This window comes from Anolis carolinensis, chromosome 5 (genome assembly GCF_035594765.1).
Source record: "Anolis carolinensis isolate JA03-04 chromosome 5, rAnoCar3.1.pri, whole genome shotgun sequence".
NCBI lineage: Eukaryota > Metazoa > Chordata > Lepidosauria > Squamata > Dactyloidae > Anolis > Anolis carolinensis.
In genome coordinates, this window is record NC_085845.1 from 99,325,852 (window position 1) to 99,350,059 (window position 24,208).

The 24,208-nt window shown below is 39.6% G+C and overlaps 1 protein-coding gene across 3 annotated transcripts in view; it reads left to right on the forward strand.

The window, feature by feature from the left end:
• Window positions 1-24,208, forward strand: part of etv6 (ETS variant transcription factor 6) — a 151,582-nt gene that overhangs the window by 102,763 nt on the left and 24,611 nt on the right. For all 3 annotated transcript variants that reach the window (XM_062983602.1, XM_008111370.3, XM_008111371.3), the window contains 2 exons: window positions 16,480-16,644; window positions 19,222-19,356. In XM_062983602.1, the coding sequence (XP_062839672.1) occupies window positions 16,581-16,644; window positions 19,222-19,356 (199 nt within the window). In that variant the 5' untranslated portion in view covers window positions 16,480-16,580. The remainder of the gene's footprint in view (window positions 1-16,479; window positions 16,645-19,221; window positions 19,357-24,208) is intronic.

Genomic DNA, 24,208 nt, shown 5'->3' on the forward strand with positions numbered 1-24,208 from the left:
ATCAAAGGTGAGGGTTTGTGGTAAAAGTTGCTCATTCATGGGTAGTGAGAAAACTGGTTCTTCACTGTAGGTAGATTATTATGCCTGCGAAAGAGCCAAAGGCTCTTAAGGTTTTATTTCTGCCCCATGATAGTCTGTTAAAGGTACATTTTAAGTCATTTCTTACTTTTAAGCCTCAAAAAATTGTCAATCTTGATTTCAAAAAGCAGCTTTTTTTTTTTAAGAAAGGAAACTTGAAATTAGCTGTCTTTTCCAAAGCTGGAGAGACCCATTGCTGAATGTGGTGTAATAAAGGGTGTTTGGTTTAGATCAAAGTTCAAATCATTACCTCTGCCATGAAGGGCATTGGATGATCGTGGGCCAGTCAGCATCTTCCACCTAAACGATTTCACAGTTTATTCTAACATTTTGTTGCTGTGAACACTTTGAGAAGAAGGATATGGGCAGAATAAAATTTCGAGGGAAAGAAATAAAAACACTTATGCCTAAGTTGTTCTTCTATGGATGGAACTAATGATGTTTTTAAGCCTCAGGCCAATAGGAAAGGCTACAATAGTTTCTAAAGTTTTTAAAGTAGTTTTTAAAGTTTTCCCATTAATTTAATAAATGGGATATCCAGTTCAGAGAGGCTTAAAGGGATCAGTTCTCTAAAGCCTTCCCGCCTCTTTTCAAGAATGTGCTTGGCTAGCCAAGTCCTGATATAGCTTTCTGGTGGAATATTGGAAATCAGTGTTACCATTCTGCTGGAATGAGTGCAACAATAACTGTTAGTATTACACCAAGTTGTTTGTTTGTTTGACTAGTTTGGCAAACTAGCTTGGTAAGCTTTTGAATTACTGCAAAACCTTTTTACCACAGGTGATAGTGAGATAAACGTTCATAGTGTGGATAATAAACCCTCCCTCACAGCACCTCCAACACTCAGAAGAATCCATTAACCATATTTGTCTTGCCAAATATGCCATCATAATCTGCTGTACTGATTGAGGCTTGAAACCTTGATGATTTCTTAGTACAAAAAGGGAATACCTACTTCCTGGTTTGTCCTTTTTTCTTGTCTGATGAGTTTCTTTTGACATCTGTCCTTACTCTGTGTGATCAGAGATGGGAATCAAATTTAAAATCAGATATGGAAACAGGATAGAAGCCATGGAAAGGAATACAGTGTTCCCTCACTTATCGCGGGGGTTAGATACCAGGATCACCCGCAATATGTGAAAATCTGCAAAGTAGGGACACTATTTTAATTTTAACATTTATACATTATTTTAGTAGTAATACACTATTTTAAGTTTTTATCAACCAATCGTATGTTGATAAATCACCTCCTTCTCTTCTGTTGCCTCTTGGGCTCCTTTTCTCTCTCTTTGGCTTCTCCTTCCTCTCTTCCTTATTGTAATAAAAATTGTAATTTTTTATGATTTATAATAGTCTTTTAGAGTTTACTAGCTGTGCCCGGCCACGCGATGCTGTGGCAAATTGCGGTGGTGTTGGAAATAAAGTATTGAAGAATTGGCAGTAGTTAGTATGTGTGAGTTAGTAAAGTATGTGAATATGCAATATTTTGTCTGTTGGAGGCAAGTGTGAAGGCTGCAGTTTTGCAGAATGTTTTGGATGTTTTGGATGTAATGGGCTTTTAGCGTCAAACCCTGGGTGCTTCCTCCCTGGGGGAATGTTTTGTTGGGAAGGTGTTAGCTGGCCCTGATTGTTTCATGTCTGGAATTCTCCTGTTGTTAGAGTGGGCAATGGCATTCAGTTGTGTGGAAGGGACCCTAGAATCTCGTGGTAGGTAAATCACACTATCTGGTTTGAGCTGGGTTATCTGAGTCCAGACTTATCTTAGTGAAAAGGTTACATGAAATTGACTACAAAAGGTATTACAGTATAAACATTTGCAGTGGCTGCATGTTCCGCTTAATAATTTTATATAATTCAACTTCAGTCTGCTGGATTACAGATATAGCTCTTATCTATGCTTCCCATCTGGCAAGATTCTAATCCAGTGATTCTGAATGGTAATTCTTCCCTGCTAAAAAGACTTAAGAAATAATGCTTGCTCAGCCTCCTCACCAAAATGGCTTGAATGCTGTTTCAGTCTTTCCTTTTCTGTTTTTCTTTCACTGCAGAACTCTTTGTTTGCTAATAAGCACTTCCCCACAGGAAATTTCCTATGACGGAAAATGCAGGGGAAACTTCCTGTCAGACAGGATGCTGGCGTATGCAGATAATAGAGGCATTTAAGAGCCAGGCCACAACCAACAGGGAGGGCTGGTTAGCACTGCTAGCATGTTGGAGGAATGAATAGAAACCCTTGACATCTAGGTGAAGATTGATGTTTGCTTGAAGTAGGCTGGCCCAAATTATTTTCAGTATTGGGCAGTCTTCTCCCTTTTGAACATTTGCTTTTGTTGATAAGGTGTTTATCAAGCATCAAGGTATTGCAGCCCACCTGAAAGCCGTGTCTGCAGTGCTCTCAGTACACTGTAGACTATTGATATCGCATATGAGCTGAGTTCTCCAGTCTTAACAAAAACAGAAGAAAATCTGAAAGGCATCAGCAAGCTTCCATGCACTCAGAAAATGCAGTGTAATTACACAGGCCTTGGTTCTTGACAGCTGTCTCAGCTGTCCACAGAAAATCCCTTCCAGACATAACATAGCACCATAATTTGACTTTTGGAAGGAAATGTACTGTTGAGATGCCTGTCTTTTCCTCTTCTGTGACTAATACCCAGAACCCTTTGGTCAAATCAACCAGGAGAAGTACTGAAGGAGAAAGAATTAAAAAGGAATAATCTTCCTCCAATTTACCTCATGGCCCTTGTATAATGCACCAGCCACAAAAGAGCTACTTCTACCTTTTAAAGCATTTTCAATCTTTTTTTTTTAAAAGATCCCCTCATAGTCTCCTAATATGCCCAGTTTCAATTTTTCATGTAAATGCACTTACTCTTCTTGTGTTGCCCTGCTGTCCATTAGTCATTCAGACTGCATTGGCTCCACTAGGTTGAGGTCTCTTCCTTGTACTCCTCATGCCAAACCTGCTCCCCACTAAAATGAAGACAGGGAGAGCTCAGCAGTTGGCACTTCTCAAAGGCAGTATATAAATCCTGTTTATGATGATAATGATGAAGTCTTCAGGTTTTGGTCAGAGACAAGGAAGAATGTGGCTAGTTGGAAAGGGTTTCCTTTTGGGTCTTCAAATAAGTTCTTGCTTTAGATTTGGTTCCTTTCAATCAAGAGGAACGTTCAAAATAGTGTCTCCTACTGTAACAGGGGGATAGGCTCACCAAAGGATTCCTTTTCACTCTTTTTCTGTTTGCAAGTATAAGAACAATGTATGTCTCCTGCTTTAACTTAGCAGAAAGTGTGCTTGCCTTTCAACTTTTTCAGAAATGATGTTAGACAAAGACCGTCAGCAGTAATCTAGTGTAAACAGTGACATAGTTGTGTTCTTAGGGCTTTTGAGCAACTACCAGTAACATTCCATAAAATAGTGAAGGCGGGATTTTATTATGGCTTCCATGCTTGTTTAAGTGTCATTTATCTGAAATTCTTGGGACCAAAAGTATTTTGGATTTTTTTTTATTTTGGAATTCTTATATCTTCATTTGTGTACATAATGAGATGACTGAGATGGGACCCAAGCTGAAATATGAGATTTATTTATTTATTTAATATACCACTCTTCTCCCCAGGGGAACCCAGAGCAGTCTTACACAATGGCAGAATAAATGCCACATATAATGCAACTTGTAGTAAAAACCAAACATAAAACACAAATAAAAGCCGGTATCCAAATCAAATTAAAACAATTAAAACCATGTGACCATTAAAACAGGGGAAGTTTCGAGCCAAAGTCAGAGCCAATTTGTATTTGACTTAACATTAATTCACAGAATTCATCAGGTCATATCAACTCGTATCTTAGGATGGGCCAAAAGCTTGGTCCCACAGCCAGATCTTCAGCAGCTTCCTGAAAGACATGAGTGAAAGGGCTTCCCTAATCTCCCTTGGCAAGGAGTTCCACAGCCGCGGAGCCACCACCGAAAAAGCCCCGTCTCTCGTCTCCGCCAACTGCACCTGTGATGGCGGCGGGACCGAGAGCAGGGCCTCACTCGAAGATCTTAATCTGTGGGATGGCCCGTAGTGGGAGATACGTTCTGAGAGGTAAGTTGTACCAGAGCCGTTTAAGGTTTTGTAGGCCAAAACCAGCACTTTAAATTGAATTGTGAAGCTAACAGGCAGCCAGTGGAGCTGCTTCAACAGAGGAGTTGTATGCTCCCTGAATGGCGCTCCATTAGTAACCTGGCTGCAGAACGTTGGACTAGTTCCAGCTTCCGAACAGTCTTCAAAGACAACCCCACATAGAGTGCATTGCAATAGTCCAAATGAGATGTAACAAGAGCGTGGACCACCATGGCCAAGTCAGGCTTCCCAAGGTATGGGTGCAGTTGGTGCACAATTTTGAGTTGTACGAAGGCCCCTCTGGCCACTGCCGATACCTGGGGTTCCAGACTCTGCAGTTAGTCCAGGAGGACTCCCAAACTGTGAACCTGTGCCTTTAGAGGGATTGTGACCCCATCCAGCACAGGCTGTAACCCTATACCCTATTCGGCCTTGCGACTGACCAGGAGTACCTCTGTCTTGTCTGGATTCAACTTCAATTTGTTCTTCCTCATCCTGTCCAACACAGCAGCCAGGCACTGGTTCAGGGTTTGGATGGCCTCCTTGGATGCTGGAAAAAAGGAGTGATAAAGTTGGACATCATCCGCGTACAGATGACACCGAACTCCAAAACTTTGGATGATCTCACCCAGCGGCTTAATGTAGATGTTAAACAGCAAAGGGGACAGTACTGAACCCTGTGGGATACCACAAGACAACTGTTGTGGGGTCAAACAGCTGTCCTCTATCAACACCTTCAAGGAAGGACTGGAGCCACTGCAGAACAGTGCCCCCAAGCCCCATTCCAGCAAGGCGACCCAGAAGGATACCGTGGTCTATGGTATCAAAGGCTGCTGAGAGATCCAGGAGAACCAACAAGGACACATTCCCCCTGTCCAGCTCTCTGCAGAGATCATCCACCAAGGAGACCAAGGCCGACTCAGTTCCATGCCCTGGTCTGAAGCCAGACTGTGCCGGGTCCAGATAATCAATTTCCTCCAAGAATCCCTGGAGTTGCGAGGCAACCACACGTTCCACGACTTTGCCCAGAAAGGGAAGATTGGAAACAGGCCTAAAGTTATTCCCATTAGTGGGATCAAGTGATGGCTTCTTCAACAGCGGTTTTATTACAGCTTGTTTAAGGCCGGCTGGAAGTCTGCCTTCCCGGAGGGAGGCATTCACCACCACCCTTACCCATTCGACCAGCCCCCCTCTGGCTTCTTTAATCAGCCAGGATGGGCAGGAGTCTAGGATGTATGTGGTTGTTCTCGCTTCTCCAAGGATCTTGTCCACGTCCTCAGGTTGCACAAATTGAAATGAATCCATCAAAATCTGACAAGCAGGTGCTCTCATTACATCTTCGGAGATTGCATCAGCCACGACGTCAAGCTCGGAACGAATTGAAGCAATTTAATTTGAAAACTGGGAAAAGTTCACATTTCTCTGCCGAGTTGTTTGCGGGTTCAGTTTGAGGGGTGATATTAAGCAGCTCTCTGACTATTCTAAAAAGCTCGGTAGGGCAGTTTTTGGCTACTTCAATTCTAAAGGTATAATAGGGTTTTTTTGTGGCAACCGTCGCTTTGCAGTATGCTCTCCTTTGGGCTTTAACCCGTTCTAAATTTGATTCGCTCCGTTGCTTTTGCCACATGCGCTCTAGGTGACTAGTCTCATGCTTCATTGCTGCCAACTCCCTGGAGAACCAGGGTGCTGGTTTAGCTCTGTGCATTGCGAGGGGCCGCTCTGGAGCGATCGTGTCTATTGCCCTGGTCATCTCCTCATTGTAGAAAGTGGCCAGAGCATCAACAGAATCACCTGCTGAGGAGGCGGGAACATCCCCAAGAGCCATCAAGAATCCTTTTGGATCCATAAGCCTCCTGGGGTGGACCATCTTAATGGGCCCACCACCCCCGCGGAGGTTAGGGGCCACAGTAATTCAAAACTTGACCAAGTGGTGGTCAGTCCATGACAGTGGGACTAACAAGATTCATTCATGTTTCTTATACACATAATTTGAAGGTATTTTTATTCAACATTTTAAAATAGTTTTGTACAAGGATTTAGGCATCTTTTCTTCTAAGCTGATAACAACCTAGTATTTTAAATAATTCTCCAATTATTTATGGCGCTTGAGAAATAACAGGTATTAACCAAGATAGAATAGCGCTTGCATAGGGAAATTAATTAGATTTACTTTCTGCCTTTTCTGTCCCCTTTGCTTCTGTGTTATGATAGCAGAAACCTACATTGTATCACTGACACTAGCTCTTGGCATCTTGTAATCTGTGGACCAAATCAAGTTACTGGTTTGGAGTGAACTGCCCTCAGTGCAATTACAACTTAGGGCAACTGTGTGAATTAGAGACTTCTGGTCACCTTTTATCTTTAAGACTTAGGGCTGTGTTCCTTGATTTGAGTCTATTCATCTGTAATGCGGTCTTCCTCTTTTCCTACTGCCTTCTTCCATAAGAAGTATTATTGTCTTGTAATCTATTTCATTTCTATATTGGCAATCAGGTGATGCCCATGTTTATAGTTGCCTCTTTGGTGTCTTAAAGAATGTGCTTGCAATGAATAAACTCTTGGCTTTGCAAATTCCATCAGCCACTGACCTGCTCAGTGAATACATTTTCCTATAGTCTTTGATTCTGCTTTGTTTCTATTTTGGATATTTATTTATTTATTATTTATTTATTTGTGTTTACATTATATTTTATCCTGCCTTTCTTGGGATATAGGGAGAAAGAGACAAATCCTGTTTTGTGCTTTGTGATCAGTTTCCTAAGCTCTCACTTTTTTTCAGGAGATTAGAAACAAAATTCCTGTTAAAGTGGGGAAAAAACCCTGAATATCTTAAGCAAGCCCCAAATCATGCCATCAGCCTCTTGCCTTCCAGGAGTATGCAGTCTCATACTATAGAAAGGTTGCGCCTTGGTGGGCTTGTTACGGTAGCAAAAAACAATTTTAATCAAGTTGAGTAAATTGTGTTCTTCTGCCATTCTTGAAGTTCAAAGAAATAACACTATTTCTTAGTTTAAAGACATAGCTCTCCTTTTTATATGTTTTACAGGTAGTGTTTGTGAATTTACATGTGATAGTCTATTAAGCAAATAGCTGGGAAGTCTTTGTCACAAGATGGCACTAATTTTATTATAGAGCCTGACCACTTCTGAAAGCTGTCATTTTGTGTGACACAGTAGGGTTCATCCTACCCATGCCCTGATTTCTTGGAGAACACCCCCACCACCAAATCTGCATTAAATGAAAGTTGTTCTTAGTTGTTGAAGTAGGAGGGATCTCATCCCCAAGTTTCTCCACATATAAAACAATAATGATTAGTGGAGATAGTTGGAACACAACAGAGCAGAGAGTAGTATTTCAGGTTTTAAAGCCTTTGTGTCTCTTCCACACTCTCCTTTGTACTGAATACCTTTGCTGTTTCCTCCTTCCTTATTCTTTGCTCGCTCTTTCATTTCTCCATTCCTTTGCTTTATTTCCTTCTTTCTTTTACTAGCTAAAAGAGTAATCTGGGAAAGTCCCTGCTCTATAACTCTGCTTAACCACGAACATGTCCAGTGGTCTTGGTCATACCTTAGTCCCCCGCCCCCATCTGCAATTATATTAGCCGACTTACAAGCAGTTGTGCTAGTTTCTGCACTCATAAAACATGCCATACACTAGAAATACTAAGGCTGAGACATCCTGTTGAAATAAACAGGTATACCTTTGAATAAACATATGTAGCTAGTTCTATAATTATCCCTGCTCATATATAGAAAGCAGAAAAGTGAGATTGCCTAAAAGTGAAGCATTGCAGCTAGTTGAAAATTACCTGAAGGTTCTGTTTTTTTTTTCTTCACCTTATGTTATTCCACTTCTGTATTGTAGTTCAATGCTAAGAAGCATTCCCCATAGCTACTTTACCAGTATGTTGCTGAAGCAGTGTCTGGAAATCTTCGCACTGGATCAAAGTTATTCTTCCTGGTACCATTAAATTGGCTGTGTGTGTATTCCTTCATTGGCTAATGGATTAAAATAACTCTAAAAGATATCCAAGAATATTCAAAGAATAAAAGGATACCAGACAGGCAAATTCTGGTATATTACACTATGAATCATTTTGGAGGTGCAAGGCCAAATAGGGCAGGTGGGGAATATGACAATATGCCTTTCAGTAATTGTTATAGTAAATCACATGATCTGAGTTAATGTTTAAAGCATATAGGCAGATATGTAGTGGAAATCTTTGAAGAAGAGGTGTCATACCTCTAAAACAGTGGTTCTCAACCTTTGTGATCCCAGAAATCCTAGAAATCCTAACAGCTCGTAAACTGGCTGGAATTTCTGGGAGTTGTTGGCCAAAACACCTGGGGACCCACAGGTTGAGAACCACTGCTCTAGAAGGAATCCAAAATTGAGACAGTTATATTGATCTCTGTGTTAAACTAGATCTAGCAGCTTTCATCTCACCCAGAGGCAGATTTTTGTAAGTGTTTAAAGCAGGGGTCCTCAAACTAAGGCCCAGGGGCCATATGTGACCCATCGAAGCCGTTCATCCGGCCCCAGTGGTGGCAGCTCCCTCCTCCTCCGTTGAGGAAGGTGTGTGTGGCTCAAGGGAGGAGGGAAAGGCGCGCGCCTTTCCCACCTCCTCCCTCGCCTGCTGCGCGCCTTCCAAAGCTTTGCTTGTTTATAATGGTATTTTAATTATTATTGAATTAATAATTAATTATTAAGGGGTGCTTTGCTAGTGCTTTGGGTTCACAAAGGCAGAAGGGGGTTGAACTAAATTTATTTATTTATTTATTTATTTACAGTATTTATATTCCGCTCTTCTCACCACGAAGGGGACTCAGGGCGGATTACAGTGAACACATATATGGCAAACATTCAATGCCAATAGACAAACAACATTCAGTTTTAGACAGACACAGAGGCATTTTTTTAACATCTTCCAGCTTCACGATTTCCGGCCACAGGGGGAGCTGTTGCTTCACCGTCCATTGGTGGCTGTTCTTCCTCTTCTTTTCCTCATGAGCAGTTTTATGGTGTTGTAGATTAGTTAAATTAGCCTCCCGCATAAAGCGTCCCTAAATTTCCCTAATTGACAGATTCAACTGTCTTTCGGGGCTGCTAGGTCAACAGCAAGCCGGGGCTATTTTTTTATTTTTTTTTATGGTCGGAGGCTTAACCCGACCCGGGCTTCGAACTCATGACCTCTCGGTCAGTAGTGATTTATAGCAGCTGGTTACTAGCTAGCTGCGCCACAGCCCGGCCCCCAAGATGTATCTTCCAACCCTTTATTATTATTATTATTATTATTATTATTATTATTATTATTATTATTGACACAAAGACACAATATAACACAGCAAACGAGATATATATGCTGGATTTCGTATCATAAAATCACAAGTCAAACACTTCCCAAGTGTTTAGGACTGTGTGATGTATTATTATTATTAACAACATTGAGGCTGGGTGGCCATCTGTCGGGGTGCTTTGCTTGTGCTTTTGGTGCACAAGGGCAGAAGGGGGTTGGACTAAATGGCCCAAGGGTTCTCTTCCACCCTCTTTATTATTTTTATTATGATTATGATTATTATTTGCATTGAGGCTGTATTTGTTCCCGTTTTGTTTTTTACTTCAAAATAAGATATGTGCAGTGTGCATGAAAAAGTTTTCACATAGTTAAAAAACTATAGTCTGGCCCTCCAACGGTCTGAGGGACCATGAACTGGCCCCCTGTTTAAAACGTTTGGGAATCCCTGGTTTAAAGGATGTTCCTTCTATTTTTAATAATAATAATAATAATAATAATAATAATAATAATAATAATAATAAACAACAAGTGACCAGAGACTGGAAGTGTGGAATTTAATGAGTCTTGAAAGTGTGCTGCATTTGTAAGTGATTTGTAAATCTCAAAGAAAATAACAACAAAGTTCAAGTTTTACAGCATCTTTATCAGGGAAAGGCAAGACAAGCCTCTCAAAGCCTAAGACTTGAATATAAGCCAAGAAAATAGGTGAAAGAGAGGGGGGATTAAGTCTGTAACTAGGACCCGCGCCAACCAGATTTTCCCCTGCCCCCATCTTACTGTAGGCAGCTGTTTATGGCAAACGGCTGCCCAAGTACAAGTCACATGGCTTTCTGCTCTTCTTGTTTACAGTCATACATAGCATGAGTTGGGACAACCCAGGGTCACCATGGACTCAAGTGAACTCCCACTTTCATGCGTACTGCAGATAGGCGGCTGGCAAAAGTCATATTGAAAATAGTTATGCCACTGGCACATCCTTCTAGATAATGTGCCATGGAGGCAAGATCTATTTTTCATTTCTTTTGGATAATCTAGAGGACATTCTTCCTATGATACATTCATTTGAATTATATGCGATTATCTTTGCATTGCTGAAACATCTGATCTGTACTGCTTCACACAACTGACTTGAAGTTGCACTCTGTTGTGCAAATGGCAAATTTTCACTTGTGTAAATGAAAGCAGCCTATGCTGTGTGAGTATGATAGGAGCTATAGTTCAACATATTTAGAGGATGACATGTTAGGAAGCAGTTCTGAAAAAGTTTTCACTACTTCATGACAGAAATATTTGTTAGTTATGGTCCACCATAATAGCTAAACAGAATGCCTGTGGAAAGAGGTTTTGTTTTTGCCTGACATCTTTTGCCTAATAATAATTCTCAGATGAAACTGAGATGGATATTTGTATATACCCTTGGATACTGAATGCTAGGGACAAACAGCAGGAGAAGACAGTTGCTTTCATACCTTCCTTCAGAATGTAGCTAACCTATAGGAAGCAGAATGGTGAACCAGATTGATCTTGGCATGAGCTAGCAAGGCAATTCTTAATTTCTTAAACAATTATGCCAGGAATACCGAATACTGAACTCAAAAGCATTTCTCAAAAGTTCTCAGGCCTGCCTTTCCCTTCAATTCAAGACACAAAGCCAAATGGAACAACTGTACTAGGAGAACTGTGTTGCTAAGACCCATTCAACACTGTCCTTATATGCCAGGATCTGATCCCAAATTATCTGCTTTGAACTGGATTATATAAATCTCCATTACTATATAATCTGGGATAAGCATATAATCAGGGATCACATCCTAGGATATAAGGACAGCGTAGAAGGGGTCTAACAGCTATTCTTGTGAAAAATTATTTGTGGCTGTTTCTTTGAATAGAAATTGCCACATGTTTTAAAGCTTTGACTAGTGTTTATGTGAGGAGACATCTGAAAGTAGCCAGTTCATTGCTCATCTGTACTGATCGAGAGAGTTCTCATCAAAAGAACTACCTTTGCTTTCAGTTTTTTTTTAACCCATGACTCCTATTTTGGAATAAGAAGATGAAGAACATATACAGAATTAAAATCCAAACTCCAAAAATCTATATAGTATCCCCAATGATAATATAATAATAATACTGTTAATGATGTACAATAGTCAGATTTATTCACTTCCTTTACCTGGAGGTGAGGGATGCTCCTTGGTTTATCTTAAAATGCAAATTGTGTGCCCTTCCAAATATTGTTGGATTGCAGCTTCCAGCAAGGATAGAAAATGCTGAAGAATGCCTGGAGTCTAACAGTATCTACAGGTTAGTATTAATCCCTCACCAAGTTTATTTGATCCAGCTTTCTGTTCACACATTGTCTAGCCAGATGCCAATTGTGAGCTCGCAAAGAGGATAAGAATGTGATAGCATACTCCCTCATATTCTTCTGATACATGTCATGACTAATAGCCATGTGGTTGTGGTCTTTCCACATATAGGGTGCATCTATACTATAGAATTAATGCAGTTTGACACCACTTTAATTGCCATGGCTCAATGCTATGGAATCCTGGTAGTTGCAATTTTGCAAGGCCTTTAGGCGTTTCACCAGACTACAAACCTCAGGATATCATAGCATTGAACAATGCTGTTAAAGTGGTCTGAAACTGCATTAATTCTAGAATGTAACTGTACTGTTAGTTTTGTCTGAGAATTATTGTATGGAACTTCATCTATGGCAGCTTCTACCAGAGCACTGCTGGTTTTGCTGCAACAATTTTACCTCTGGATTTGTCACTTTTTTGTCTTACAGTAATATGAAGCATTTTCCAGATGGGATTCTGAGTTACAGTATGGCATGGAAAAAGTCTGATTTCCTCCTTATTGTGTATTCAGACCATTTAAGAAATGTTTAATTATAAAACAGAGAGCATACTTTTCATCTGTTGAGCTGATTTCAAGGAGAGTTTTAGTGAAACGAGCATGTTTCTTTGTCTTCCAACTTACGGCCTCTTTTTGGAATTGATGACATTCTTAGCCTTCATTAATCAGCATGTGATTGCTGTTCAAGTGAGTTAAATTAGAGTCCAGCTTGTAGACATGATCAGCAAATGCAAACCATGTGTTATATCAGCGGGTGGGGGCGGGGAATGATGGAACATGGGATTTTCACTCTGCTTCCAGAAAGGGGCTGTTGTTGCTTCTAGGAAACTGTGCTTGGCTCTGCTTCTGGAGCTTGGGAGATTTAGTATTTTGTAACAAGGGCTTTAAGGTTTCAAGTGTTTTTCCATGTATGTACATTCTCCAAATCTTTTAAACTGGGTTTATTTTAAAAAATAGAAATGTCTTTGCCAGTTTAATTACTAATTTCTAATTGAATTTATTTTGACATCACTCAACCATAACCCCATGGGAAGCAATATGGCTAGAATTTTTAAAAGAGCCAAGTAAATTGAGCTTTCTTTGGGGGAAAAATAAGAAATGGGCCCTAAGCAAGAGATTTAGCTCCCATTGCACTAGAAACTGGAAAATTAAAAATAGCATAGTGGGCAGGGGGAATGAAGAGGGTCTAGTGAAGATTTAGTAGTACAGGCATACCTTGCTAGAGAAATCCTCTAACAAAGACGCTCCTTTTTACAAAGTCATTTTATGTGCACTCTGACCAGGAGAGGTAGTCTTTCTAGTTGTGTTACTTACTGGTGCTGACATTGTAAAGAAGTTGATGAAAGGCTTGAAGAACACAAGACTGTTGGTCATGAGTGCATTGGTGTGTCTGCAGTTTTGGTGAAAATGTTGGCGGAAACTTCAATTGCTCTTTTTTGTGATGGAGAAATCTGTTGCTATTTTTTTCCATATTATTTTTGCCTCTGGTACTACATACCCTGTTAAAGTAGTAAAAGACAGGAACACATCCCCTTTTTAACTTATAGAATACCACAAAAAGTAGGGGACAGTGGAACAAACACATAACCTAACAGAAAACAGGTGAAGCTTGTAGGAATCTGGTGACAGTTATGAGCAGAAATTGTTGGAACTTGGAAAATAAAGAAGAAAGCCATGGGAGAATTTTCTATTTGCACTCCTCCTTTACACTGTCTCTGGCTTCTGGTCAAATAGGTTAAATACTGCAAATCTACAAGGCTGACTCAAACATTATCTGCAGTCTGATTCTTTTGGTTCCACTATCTTATCATTGTTTTCCATACAATGTTGCTGTTTGTGCAATTGGGAAAGTGTTACCTTCGTTTATTTGCGACTGTAGTGAAAGAAAAAATGACCCTCCCCCCTTTGTGGTTTGCATGAAAGAAGAGCAGTATGCAGTGAAAAAGGTGGAGAGCCTAGTGGCACAATTGGTTAAACCGTTGTGCCGGCAAGACTGCTGACCGACAGGTTACCAGTTTGAATCCGGGGGAGAGTCAGTGAGCTCCCTCTGTCAGCTCCAGCTCCCCATGCGGGGACATGAGAGAAGCTTCCCACAAGAGATGAGATCCTCTCTCACACCAAAAGTGACTTGCAGTTTCTCAAGTCACTCCTGACACGAAAAAAGCTCACTTGGAATCTAGGAGCAAGATAGATAACTGGGAGATGGGACCCAAGTCTAAATATCAAATTCATTTAGGGGTCATATCCTAAAGGTTCTTTTCTACAAAGATTCATATCTGATGAAAACATTTGTGGCTTACAGCTCAGCATAAAACATTTTAAATTACGGAATACGAAAGCTTGTTGGCAGATGGACAAAGCAAAAGGAAAGGCCATGTTTGTTGACTTTGTCATACAAGGCTTGTGCACAGAAACAGAAGGTAAATTAGATGATGGTGTCATTGCCCAGGATTCCTTTGGGAAAGAAGTAGGAAAAGAAAGGGGGAAAAGATATCTGCCACCTCTAGGAGACTTGCCAAAGATCAGAAATATATTCCTGTATGCACTACACAAAACTATCCTTTCAACATGACATCACACATCAAGGAAACATATATATCATTTTGTAAATGTAAAAATATGGTACTTTTTGTTGTCTTCTGGTGTCTACAAAATTAGCCATGCATGTTCTTGGAATCTATGCAGTTGTTCAACATTGTAAAAACACAGATATTCAGTGTTTAAGAAAAGCCAAAAATGATGCCCTGATTACTTCCAGTTAATGAATGAGGTCCAGTTTTCTTGTTATTCCTTCCACATTCCCTAAATGGTCTTAGCCAATCTTGCAGCATCGGCTTCCCTTTCCAAACCTGCACCTGCAATATGGGGACATTAGTGGTTCTGCTAAAATGGCAAAATGTAGTTCACATTGAACAGAGTTGTCTATCCCACAAAACAAACAGGTTACCAGAGGGGAAAAAACAGTTTAGCCGGGAAATACACTATGTATTGAGAAAAAAAACACTGTAACATTTATAAATTAGCCAAACAGAACATGTTTGCAAGAGTTCTCCTTTCTGGAAATCTATCCTGCCAGTGTACTTTTCTATCATTTATTGCCACTTTGCTACTTATAAGAAGGGATCCTGCAGCTGTGCAGGATACAGTTTTCCCAGGCTTACTGGAAATTGTATTCTATACCCTAAATAATTATTCCTGGCTTTTAGCATTCAGCAAGTGTTGTTATAATGAGCATGAATTAATTTATTATTTTTCTGGTTTTGATATTTTGTGCCTTGCTTTATTGTGTTGAAAACAAGATAGATTAGTGTGTGCAGTAGTGTTATTAATCGTAGCTCTTCAATATGGAGTCTGAAATGTGCCTGCCTCTTTTCCTCTGCAAAAGACTCGTTGCAGTTTTCCCACCACTCAGAAAGTTGCATCTGCTGCCTCGTTGTCTAATGATTGCACCTTTCCCACATTGCAAGACCAGAGACTACCAGTAACTGGCAAAATGAAATCTTTTTTATTTTGGCAGATTGTCAGATCAACTGTTGGGAAGGGGTGGGTTTTCCACTCTTAACAGTTATTCTATCTGCCTTGAGGTGAATGTTTCTAGAAACACTGATAGGTAAAAAATGCCCTCTCTGTTTGCACCAGTATAGGATTCTGACCTATGTCTCCCCAGTCCTAATTCAAAAATCTCTTATTTTAAAAACTAAAAAGTATCACATATCTGCTACTAATATGACCCAGGACTATTTACGGACAACAGTTATGTCTTGTGTGATATACAGTAGAGTCTCACTTATCCAACATAAATGGGCCAGCAGAACATTGGATAAGCGAAAATGTTGGATAGTAAGGAGGGATTAAGGAAAAGCCTATTAAACATCAAATTACATTATGATTTTACAAATTAAGAACCAAAACATCATGTTTTACAACAAATTGATAGAAAAAGCAGTTCAATATATGGTTATGTAGTAGTTACTATATTTATGACTTTACCACCAAAACATTGCAATGTATGGAATGCATTGACTACAAAAACATTGACAACTAAAAGGCAGACTGCGTTGGATAATACAGAACGTTGGATAAGCGAAGGTTGGATAAGTGAGACTCTACTGTTTGATGTTATTTTATGTGATGTGTTTAATAATGTTTAATGTTTTATTAGGGGAGGGTCACTTTGATGTGTTATGCCTTTTTTATGGAGGGCATTGAATTGTTGCCAACATTGTGAACCTTTCTGAGTCCCCTTCGGGGTTGAGAAGGGCAGTATATAAATACAGCAAATAAATAAATAAAGGCACCAGATCCTGTCTAATTTTAGAAGCTAAGCAGGGTCAGCTCTGGTTAGTATGTGGATGGATGAACACCAATACATATCAGATGCTATAGACAAAGCCACCTGTAAGGATCTCTTACCTGAGGCTGGATCTACACTGCCCTATATCCCACGATCTGATCCCAGATTATCTTCTTATCCCAGATTATTTGGCAGTGTAGACTCATAATCCAGTTCAGAGCAGTTAATGTGGATCAGATCTTGGGATATAGGGCAGTGTATATCCAGCCTAAGCAGGTCCTGTGAAATTCATGGGAAAGCATACACACATGTGTAATTATTATTCTATTGTTTGCAGGATTACAGCCCATTTACTGGAGCAGGGATGATGTGGCCCATTGGTTAAAGTGGGCTGAAAAAGAGTTTTCATTGAGACCCATTGACAGCAACACTTTTGAGATGAACGGTAAAGCGCTTTTGCTTCTCACCAAAGAGGATTTTCGATATCGGTCTCCACATTCAGGTGAGTTGTTTATGTACTGAGAAAGGCAGAGTCCTGTGATTATTTTTTCAGTTTAGACCGTGACCTCTTTGAATTTGGTTTATTTCTTAACAAGCCTTGGTTAGCATTAATCATGTTTCAAGAACTGAGTTACACAATAAATTCTGGGGTTGTTGTATGTCTTTCGGGCTGTGTGGCCATGTTCCAGAAGTATACTTCTGGAACATGGCCACACAGCCCGAAAGACATACAACAACCCTGTGATCCCGGCCATGAAAGCCTTCGACAACACAATAAATTCTGTTTCACCAAAAGTGGATGAGGGGAAATATTCTAGTCTTCTCCTTGCACCTTGACTAGAGAAGCAGGTATACACTGGAGTAGATTATTACAGTAGATTATTTTTGTTCTCACTAAACTGTGGTCTAGCATGACATATGAATTCTCTCAGCATTTAGATTTATCCTGATGCTATTGACAAAAATAATTTTTATCAATACATCTTTAAAAATAAATTTGCCTTTCTTTGTGGTCTCTGAATCACACAAATGGGTATTCTGCACCTCTTGGAACAGTCTAGAGCTCTAAAGGTACGATTTTGGTGGCAACCCTGCACACTATCCAAGCCCATATAAGTAGTTGGGTGCCACCAAAACCCCAGTCCCTTTTAGTCCACTGCAGCAGCAGCACATTAAGAACCTCGACTCATTATTTTCCCTGGTTTGCTTATGGCTTGACTTGGTATGTTTTGTCTTGTCTTCTCTGCTCTGTTTTAGTTTGTCTCATAGCTTTCATATTCTGCTGGTATCCTGTTTCTAGTCTGTTTCTTTGGCTACCTGTCTTCTGGGAAACTGATCCTCGGCTTGTTTGCAGAATTTCCATTATGTCTACCATGTCCTTCAAGAAATGCCTAGATTGCAAAGGCAAGATCCCTGATAATGACCACTCTTGCTGTCTCCGTTTCTTGAGGGAAACCTTTAGGTAGCCCCTTTGGAAGGCCTAGCAATCTTTCAAACATGGCCAGGCCTTTACTCCAGTGCCCTGGAAGAACAGGGAGCAATGTCTTAAGGCCCTTCTATATGAAATGGTCCTTTCCACATCTAGGTCTTCACATTCGAAAGAGCCCACCACATCATCTTCACTAACATCAAAACCTGCTACCTGGGCACAGCCCTTGAACCTTTGTTTTCCATTACAGAGTGAACTCTAGAACCCAGTGATAGAGTGCTTTTGAGGTAGCTGTACTCTTTTCGTATGTGGCGTAACCCCTGTTCTGCACTGTGTTGTGGCATACCACATTTGGTTAGTAGCTTGTAAGTCATCCATTTGTATGATTCCAAGACCCCCTTCCACACAGCTGAATAAAATCCCACATTTTCTGCTTTGACCTGGAATATATGGCAGTTTGGACTCTGATAACCCAGTTCAAAGGAGATATTATGTGATTTTCTGCCTTGATATTCTGGGCTATATGGCTGTGTGGAAGGGCTCCCAGAGACCTAAGAAGATGAAAGACAGATTATATAGATTCAGTTCAGTCTGGTTTCAGGTTCACTACAGAACAGAGACAGCTTTGGTCACCTTGGTGGGTAATCTACACGAGGAACTTGACAGATGGCATATTTCTTTCAGTTCTGCTCGATCTCTTAGCAGTTTTTGAGACTCCAGAGCAGCAGAAAACAAGGCTGCCCCCTCCTCAATGTGATATCCTTTTAAATATTTAAACATTACTTTCATGCTCCCTCTCAGCCTTCTTTTATCATAATTTTGGCTGCCCTTTTCTGTATACATTCCAACGTGTCTATATCCTTCTTGAATTGTGCTCAATACTGGTCACAGTATTCCAGGTGAGGTCTGCCAAAACGGAATAAAGTGGGGCTATGACTTCCTTTGATCTTGACACTATAGTCCGATTTATTCAGCCTAGAATCTCATTGGCTTTTTTAGCTGCCACATCACACTGTTGACTCATTCATGCTAAGTAGCCTAGATCCCTTTCACTTGTACTGCTTTCAAGCCAGGTATCACCCATCCTATAGCTGTGCATTTCATTTTTATTGGCTAAATTGAAAGATAAAGTTCATATTTTGAGATCTTCTGAGGAGGACTTTTTCTTTATCACACCACCCTCACAGAATCATCTGGAACACTGGAGAGGACTTTCTCTGTGGCTATGTCCAGGCTCTGGAATTCCTTTCCTTAGTTTAGATTGATATCTCCTTGCTAATCTGTCATAGGTAGACAAAGACCTTTTTGTTTCAGCAGACATTTGAGGGCTCACTGCTCAGGAGGAAATGGCCTTTCACGTGCTGTAATGTACTTTTAGGTGTTTTTTATGCTTTGTTTTTAAATGCTTCTGATTATTATTTTTTAAACTTTGTACGATGAAAATTTGTTAGCTGTATTGGCTCTTACTATTCTAACCTTGAGTCCCAGAGTAAAAAAGGGTGTGATATAACAATATGAAGAACAAAAAAAAGTTAATTTCCAGGTCAGTCTAACTTTATAGACTAAGAATTGTCTGCTCAGTCTGAGAATAACAACTTTTTCTAGCTTTGTAAAGCTTTGATATGCTTAAGCTGGTTATTTCTCTTCCAGGTGATGTGTTGTATGAGCTTCTTCAGCATATCTTGAAGCAAAGGAATTCTCATGTGCTCTTTTCACCTTTTTTCCACCCTGGAAGTTCCATCCATTCTCAGCCGGATATCATGTTACATCAAAACCATGATGAAGGTAATGACAATGACAATGTACCTCTTTTTATATATGAAGTCCTGTTACTTAAAGATTTTGTGTGATGTTGTGGATTCAGAAAGAACAGTTGAAAGGAATCTTGGTTCTCCACCTTTGGTTTTCCAGGTGCTTTGGATTTCAGCTCCCGCAATTCCTAACAACTAGTAAGCTGGCTGGGATTTCTGAAGCCAGAATGTGTAACTAAGTGTCTAGGTTTTCTTTTATTTTTATTGTAATATTTAACCATGGGAAATGACAGGGCGGTCTTGGACACATCGCATTATCTCAGTCTCAGAGCAAGGCAAATCTTGCCAAGAAGCCCCTGCGATAGGTTAACCTTAGGGTTGGCTTAAGCCAAGCATAGCTTGAAGACACAACAGCAGCAACATTATCAGAAAAGGTTTGGATTCTGGGCTTCCTTACTGAAGTTCAGCCATCTATTCTACTCCCCACTCTATTCTCTCAAACTATCTGATCCTCAAGAAGCTAATTCCTATTTTGCATTAATATGAAGAACTAAGTATGCTTCAATTTCTTTCTTCTTGACAGCCCATAAGAAATAAGGGATGTCCCTGTAGTAGTGTGCAGTTCCTCTCATATACTAGATAGGGTTGCCAACGCAGTTGCTAAAATGTACAGGGTTGTCATGCCACCTCTGTTTCATTTTAAACTGGAGGCTCAGATCTGCCCCAATAGTCCTACTTTGCTCCATTTTATTGTATTCTCCAAGAATTTCATGAATACTTTTTGCCTTTTGATCCTTTCCCCATAGATTTGTTTCCATCCACTACAATTACAGTTTGACTTTTGCATTTTAAAGACTTCTTTTGATAGAAATTAAAAGCCAAGGAAGAGCATTTTGTTTAATTATGGATTACTTCCAGCCACAGACTCTGGGCAGGGAAGGAAAGACTTCATGCCAAGTGTTCATAGGCAGGTAATGAGTTCTTCTTGTGTACTTTGACTCACTTGCTCTACTTCTTTCCTGTCATCCGGTGCCTGGCAGAGGAACTCGTTCAACTAAATATAGCACCATACTGTTGCTTGTTATTTTTATGTAATTCTTCATTGCATTCCTGTGATATGTTTATGTTCCAGCAGTTCAGAGTGAATGATCATATGAAAAAAATGGATAGGTTTGTTAGTGACCAGGCAGACATAAGGTTAGCTTTGCAAATTAATGCTGGGAATGTTTTCCATTTTCTTCTTACTTTAGGGAGCTACCACATCATGAGGCTGCCATAGTACAAGATAATTATTAGTATTCCCCCAAGAAATAATGCATTGAAATGATTAATACATACTTGCTTTTTGTGGCCATACCATTGTTTTGAAAGTTTGGCCTCTGCCACAGGCTAATAGTGGTACCTCTAGATTGATCATACCAAATTTAGATGGAAGTATAGTAAAAAAAAATTTCTGAATCTTTTCTCATAAGAAAAGAATAAAGTTTTCAGATTGTAAAAGCAAATTCAGGTATGTCTGCAGACCATCTACACTGATCATTTAATGCAGTTTCATGCTAGTTTCAAACTGTGACGACTAGACAACAAACTTCCACAAAAGCACACAAAGGAAAGCCCTTAATATGCACCAGTGCTCTGGTTTATGAAATCATCATCTGGGCTTCAAACTGGTTCCAGGATTTCATCTGCACAGTAAAATCACTTTTTAAAATACGGTTTGAAATTGCATTAAAATAGTCAGCATAGATGTGTCCAGCGATGCTCTTTTCTCCTCTTTGTTATATACAAAAAGAAAAATGAATTTTTTTAGTAATTTCTGCATTGACTTAAAGACATTGGCTTGAATTGTAACACTAGATCCTATTAGTAGAGACACATTGAATCAGTAGGATTTATGCAAGTGTTGATTGATGAAGTTGATTCTGTGAATTTGTTTTGGTTGGAAATACTAATTACATTCCACCCATCGAATGACTCTCCACAGTACTGCATGCAATATGTTGGAAATACACGTAATGTTATTCCTGAGTAAATATCATGACTTTTTTCCCTCCTAGACAGAATCAGCTTTATTATAGAGGTTGTTCATAGTAGGTGTCAAAGTACACTCATTAGTATCTGGAGAAAACAGTACATGTATGTAAGCCTTTTTGCTGAATCATAGATGAGATTGTATGCTGTTCCTGCTGATATTGTACAGGTTGCTTACTAGCCAGTGGGAGTTTCATTAAATCATTGTTACCCTTACTATGGTTATCTGTTTATTCAGTTCAAAAGCAGCTCATTGAGGTTGTTGTCATGCAGATTATCTGTAACATAACTACCATTAAAAGCAGTATGGAAAAGATTATCTTCTTCTTAGATCAAAATAAGGGACCACATTTGTGACAAAGAGAGAGTCCTTCATGAACCAACTGTCCAGGAGCTATATATGCCTCTGAAAATAATGTTTACTCCCTTGTGGTTGGTTGAAAATTGCAATAGAGAACTCCGTCCTGCCAGCAATGAGAGATATCAATTGAGTGTAACTCCTGGGCAAAATTAAAATAGGTCTTTCTCTACAACAGAAACATAAGCTGAGGTTTCTCATGAGTAATAGATAAGTTGCAGTTTCAGCATCTCAACGTATCTTGCATGTAGCAGGCATTATTATAAAATCAGTTCAAGTGTAAGTTGCAGGTAATGACATGATTCACTAGGAATGGGAGGATTCAAGGGACAGCTTTTCAGTAAAAGCTCTTACATATAGAAAAGCTAATATGTCAGAAGTCTGAGCTAGAGACCTTCTTTCTGCCATCTGCATTTTCTTTTTTGTCTCTCTTCAGTCCCACATGTGAATCCTTTCTCTGCACAGAATATTGTTTTCTTTGTGGAGGAAAATGTTTTTATAGGGCAGCAATCAGTCATACAGTCCTGAAGTGGAGCAGCTCATACGCAAGTTTATTTCCTAAGAATCCAAACTCCAGTCTCTGTCTTGCATCTTTGTGGACAGTGCTGTAAATACTTTTATAAGTAGCTTGATTTTATAGCCCAGATGAAACTTCGGAAAGTTTTAAATCAGTTTTTCAAGACAGCTGGTTCAAAAGAGTATGAACTTTATTCAGTCAATTCCACTGACTCACCTGGATATGAAATCTGTTTAAACATTTTCTCTGCCCCCTCCTCACAAATCCAAATTTATAATGTTGTTCACTCACCACAGACAGGGCCTGGCACTTAAGCTTCATTTCCTTGTAGCCATTTCTATATTACGGGCATAAATAGTCAAAGACAGACCTTTCTTGTTTCTGTTTTTGGCCATGTGAATCATACAATCCGCATCAGTGTTGTTTCCTCTCAACCTTAACAAGGAAACTAGTGGTTGCTGGCAAAACATCTTTGGAGGTGGACCTGATTGAATGGGCAGGAAGTCAGCTTGAGGTCACTGAGCCACTGCTGGTGGGATCCCATTTTCCCCACCAGTATGATGGTGTTTGTAGTGTGTGCAAAGTTTTGCATGAGAAACCACTTTTTAACAGGCTTTTAAAGAAAAAATAATTGCTGTGCATGAAGAAAGTGGAGGAGCATAGAAAATTGCTACCAATTTGTGGCAGTGCAAGGCAGTCTCAATGGGCAGATTTCAGGTTCTATGAAATTGCTTGAAATTTGTGTGTGTGTGTGTGTACCCTTGATTCGCCTGTTGATTCATGAATTTCATGTGTTTTCTTAGGCAAGGAATACTCAGAGGTGGTTTTACCAGTTCCTTTCTCTGAAATCTACCCTACAACATCTTGTGTTCCTTGGTGGTCTGTCACTAACGTATCCAGAGCTTCCAAGATCAGGCAGAATCTGGTGCCATTTGGGTTTCTGGTCCCTAGAAATTATAAATTCAGTGACATACATAGATAGATAGATAGATAGATAGATAGATAGATAGATAGATAGATAGATAGATAGATAGATAGATGATTTTTGTGTGTAAGGCTAAGTCTGGTTTTTCTAAACATGTGATACAGAATTAGTCACTTTGAGTCACCTGATGAAGAGAAAAATGGGGTATAAACAAACATGGTAGTGATAATGATGATAATGATGTATGTTTGGAATGTTCAGTAATAATAATAATTTTATTCTTATACTAGATCAAAACAAATGGCTTCAGTGTGGATTTTGTCTAATCAGAACACAATGCTGTTTCTGATTTGGCAAATTTCATGTTGATACTGTGTATGGAAAGGTTCAGTAGAGCCCAGCTTTCATTAGTGGCTTCTCAAAGAACAGTAGAGACAAGATCTGATAAATAAATTATTATTATTTTAAATTTTTCCCCACTTTCTTAATTGAGACGCAAAACACACAAACAGTACAAATAACAATTTGAAACCTATAACATATAAACACCAAAATAAAATTAAACAGAATTGTTAAAAACAAATAGTTAAAATCACTTAAAATTGTAAAATAATTAAACACTACACAGCATCTCATGGTTGTGCAGACTGCGGATTGGGGGACCTGGTCAGGATGATGGAATCACAATAGACCACTGCTACTCCATCTCCCCACTGCCCAAGTCTTGCCTGCTGCTGTACAGAAAAACCTGGTTTGCAGAACTGAGATAAATTAACACCCCCCCCCCCCAAAAAAAAATTCATCTATTCAGGTTTCTGTAATACAGGATAGGTCAGTTTGCTTATTGAGAATCAGATTCTGGATAGCACTTGTTTTTTTCATTTACTGACCTGGTATTCAACAGCATTTTCAACCCAGGGGGACTGTCACCCTGGTTATTCAGGTTATTTGATTTGGGGGTGCTAAACCAAGAATTAACAGAGTTGCCATCACTTGGTCTATGTTTCATCACATGTAACTATTTCTGATTAGTGGCAAATAATTGGCTAGGTATG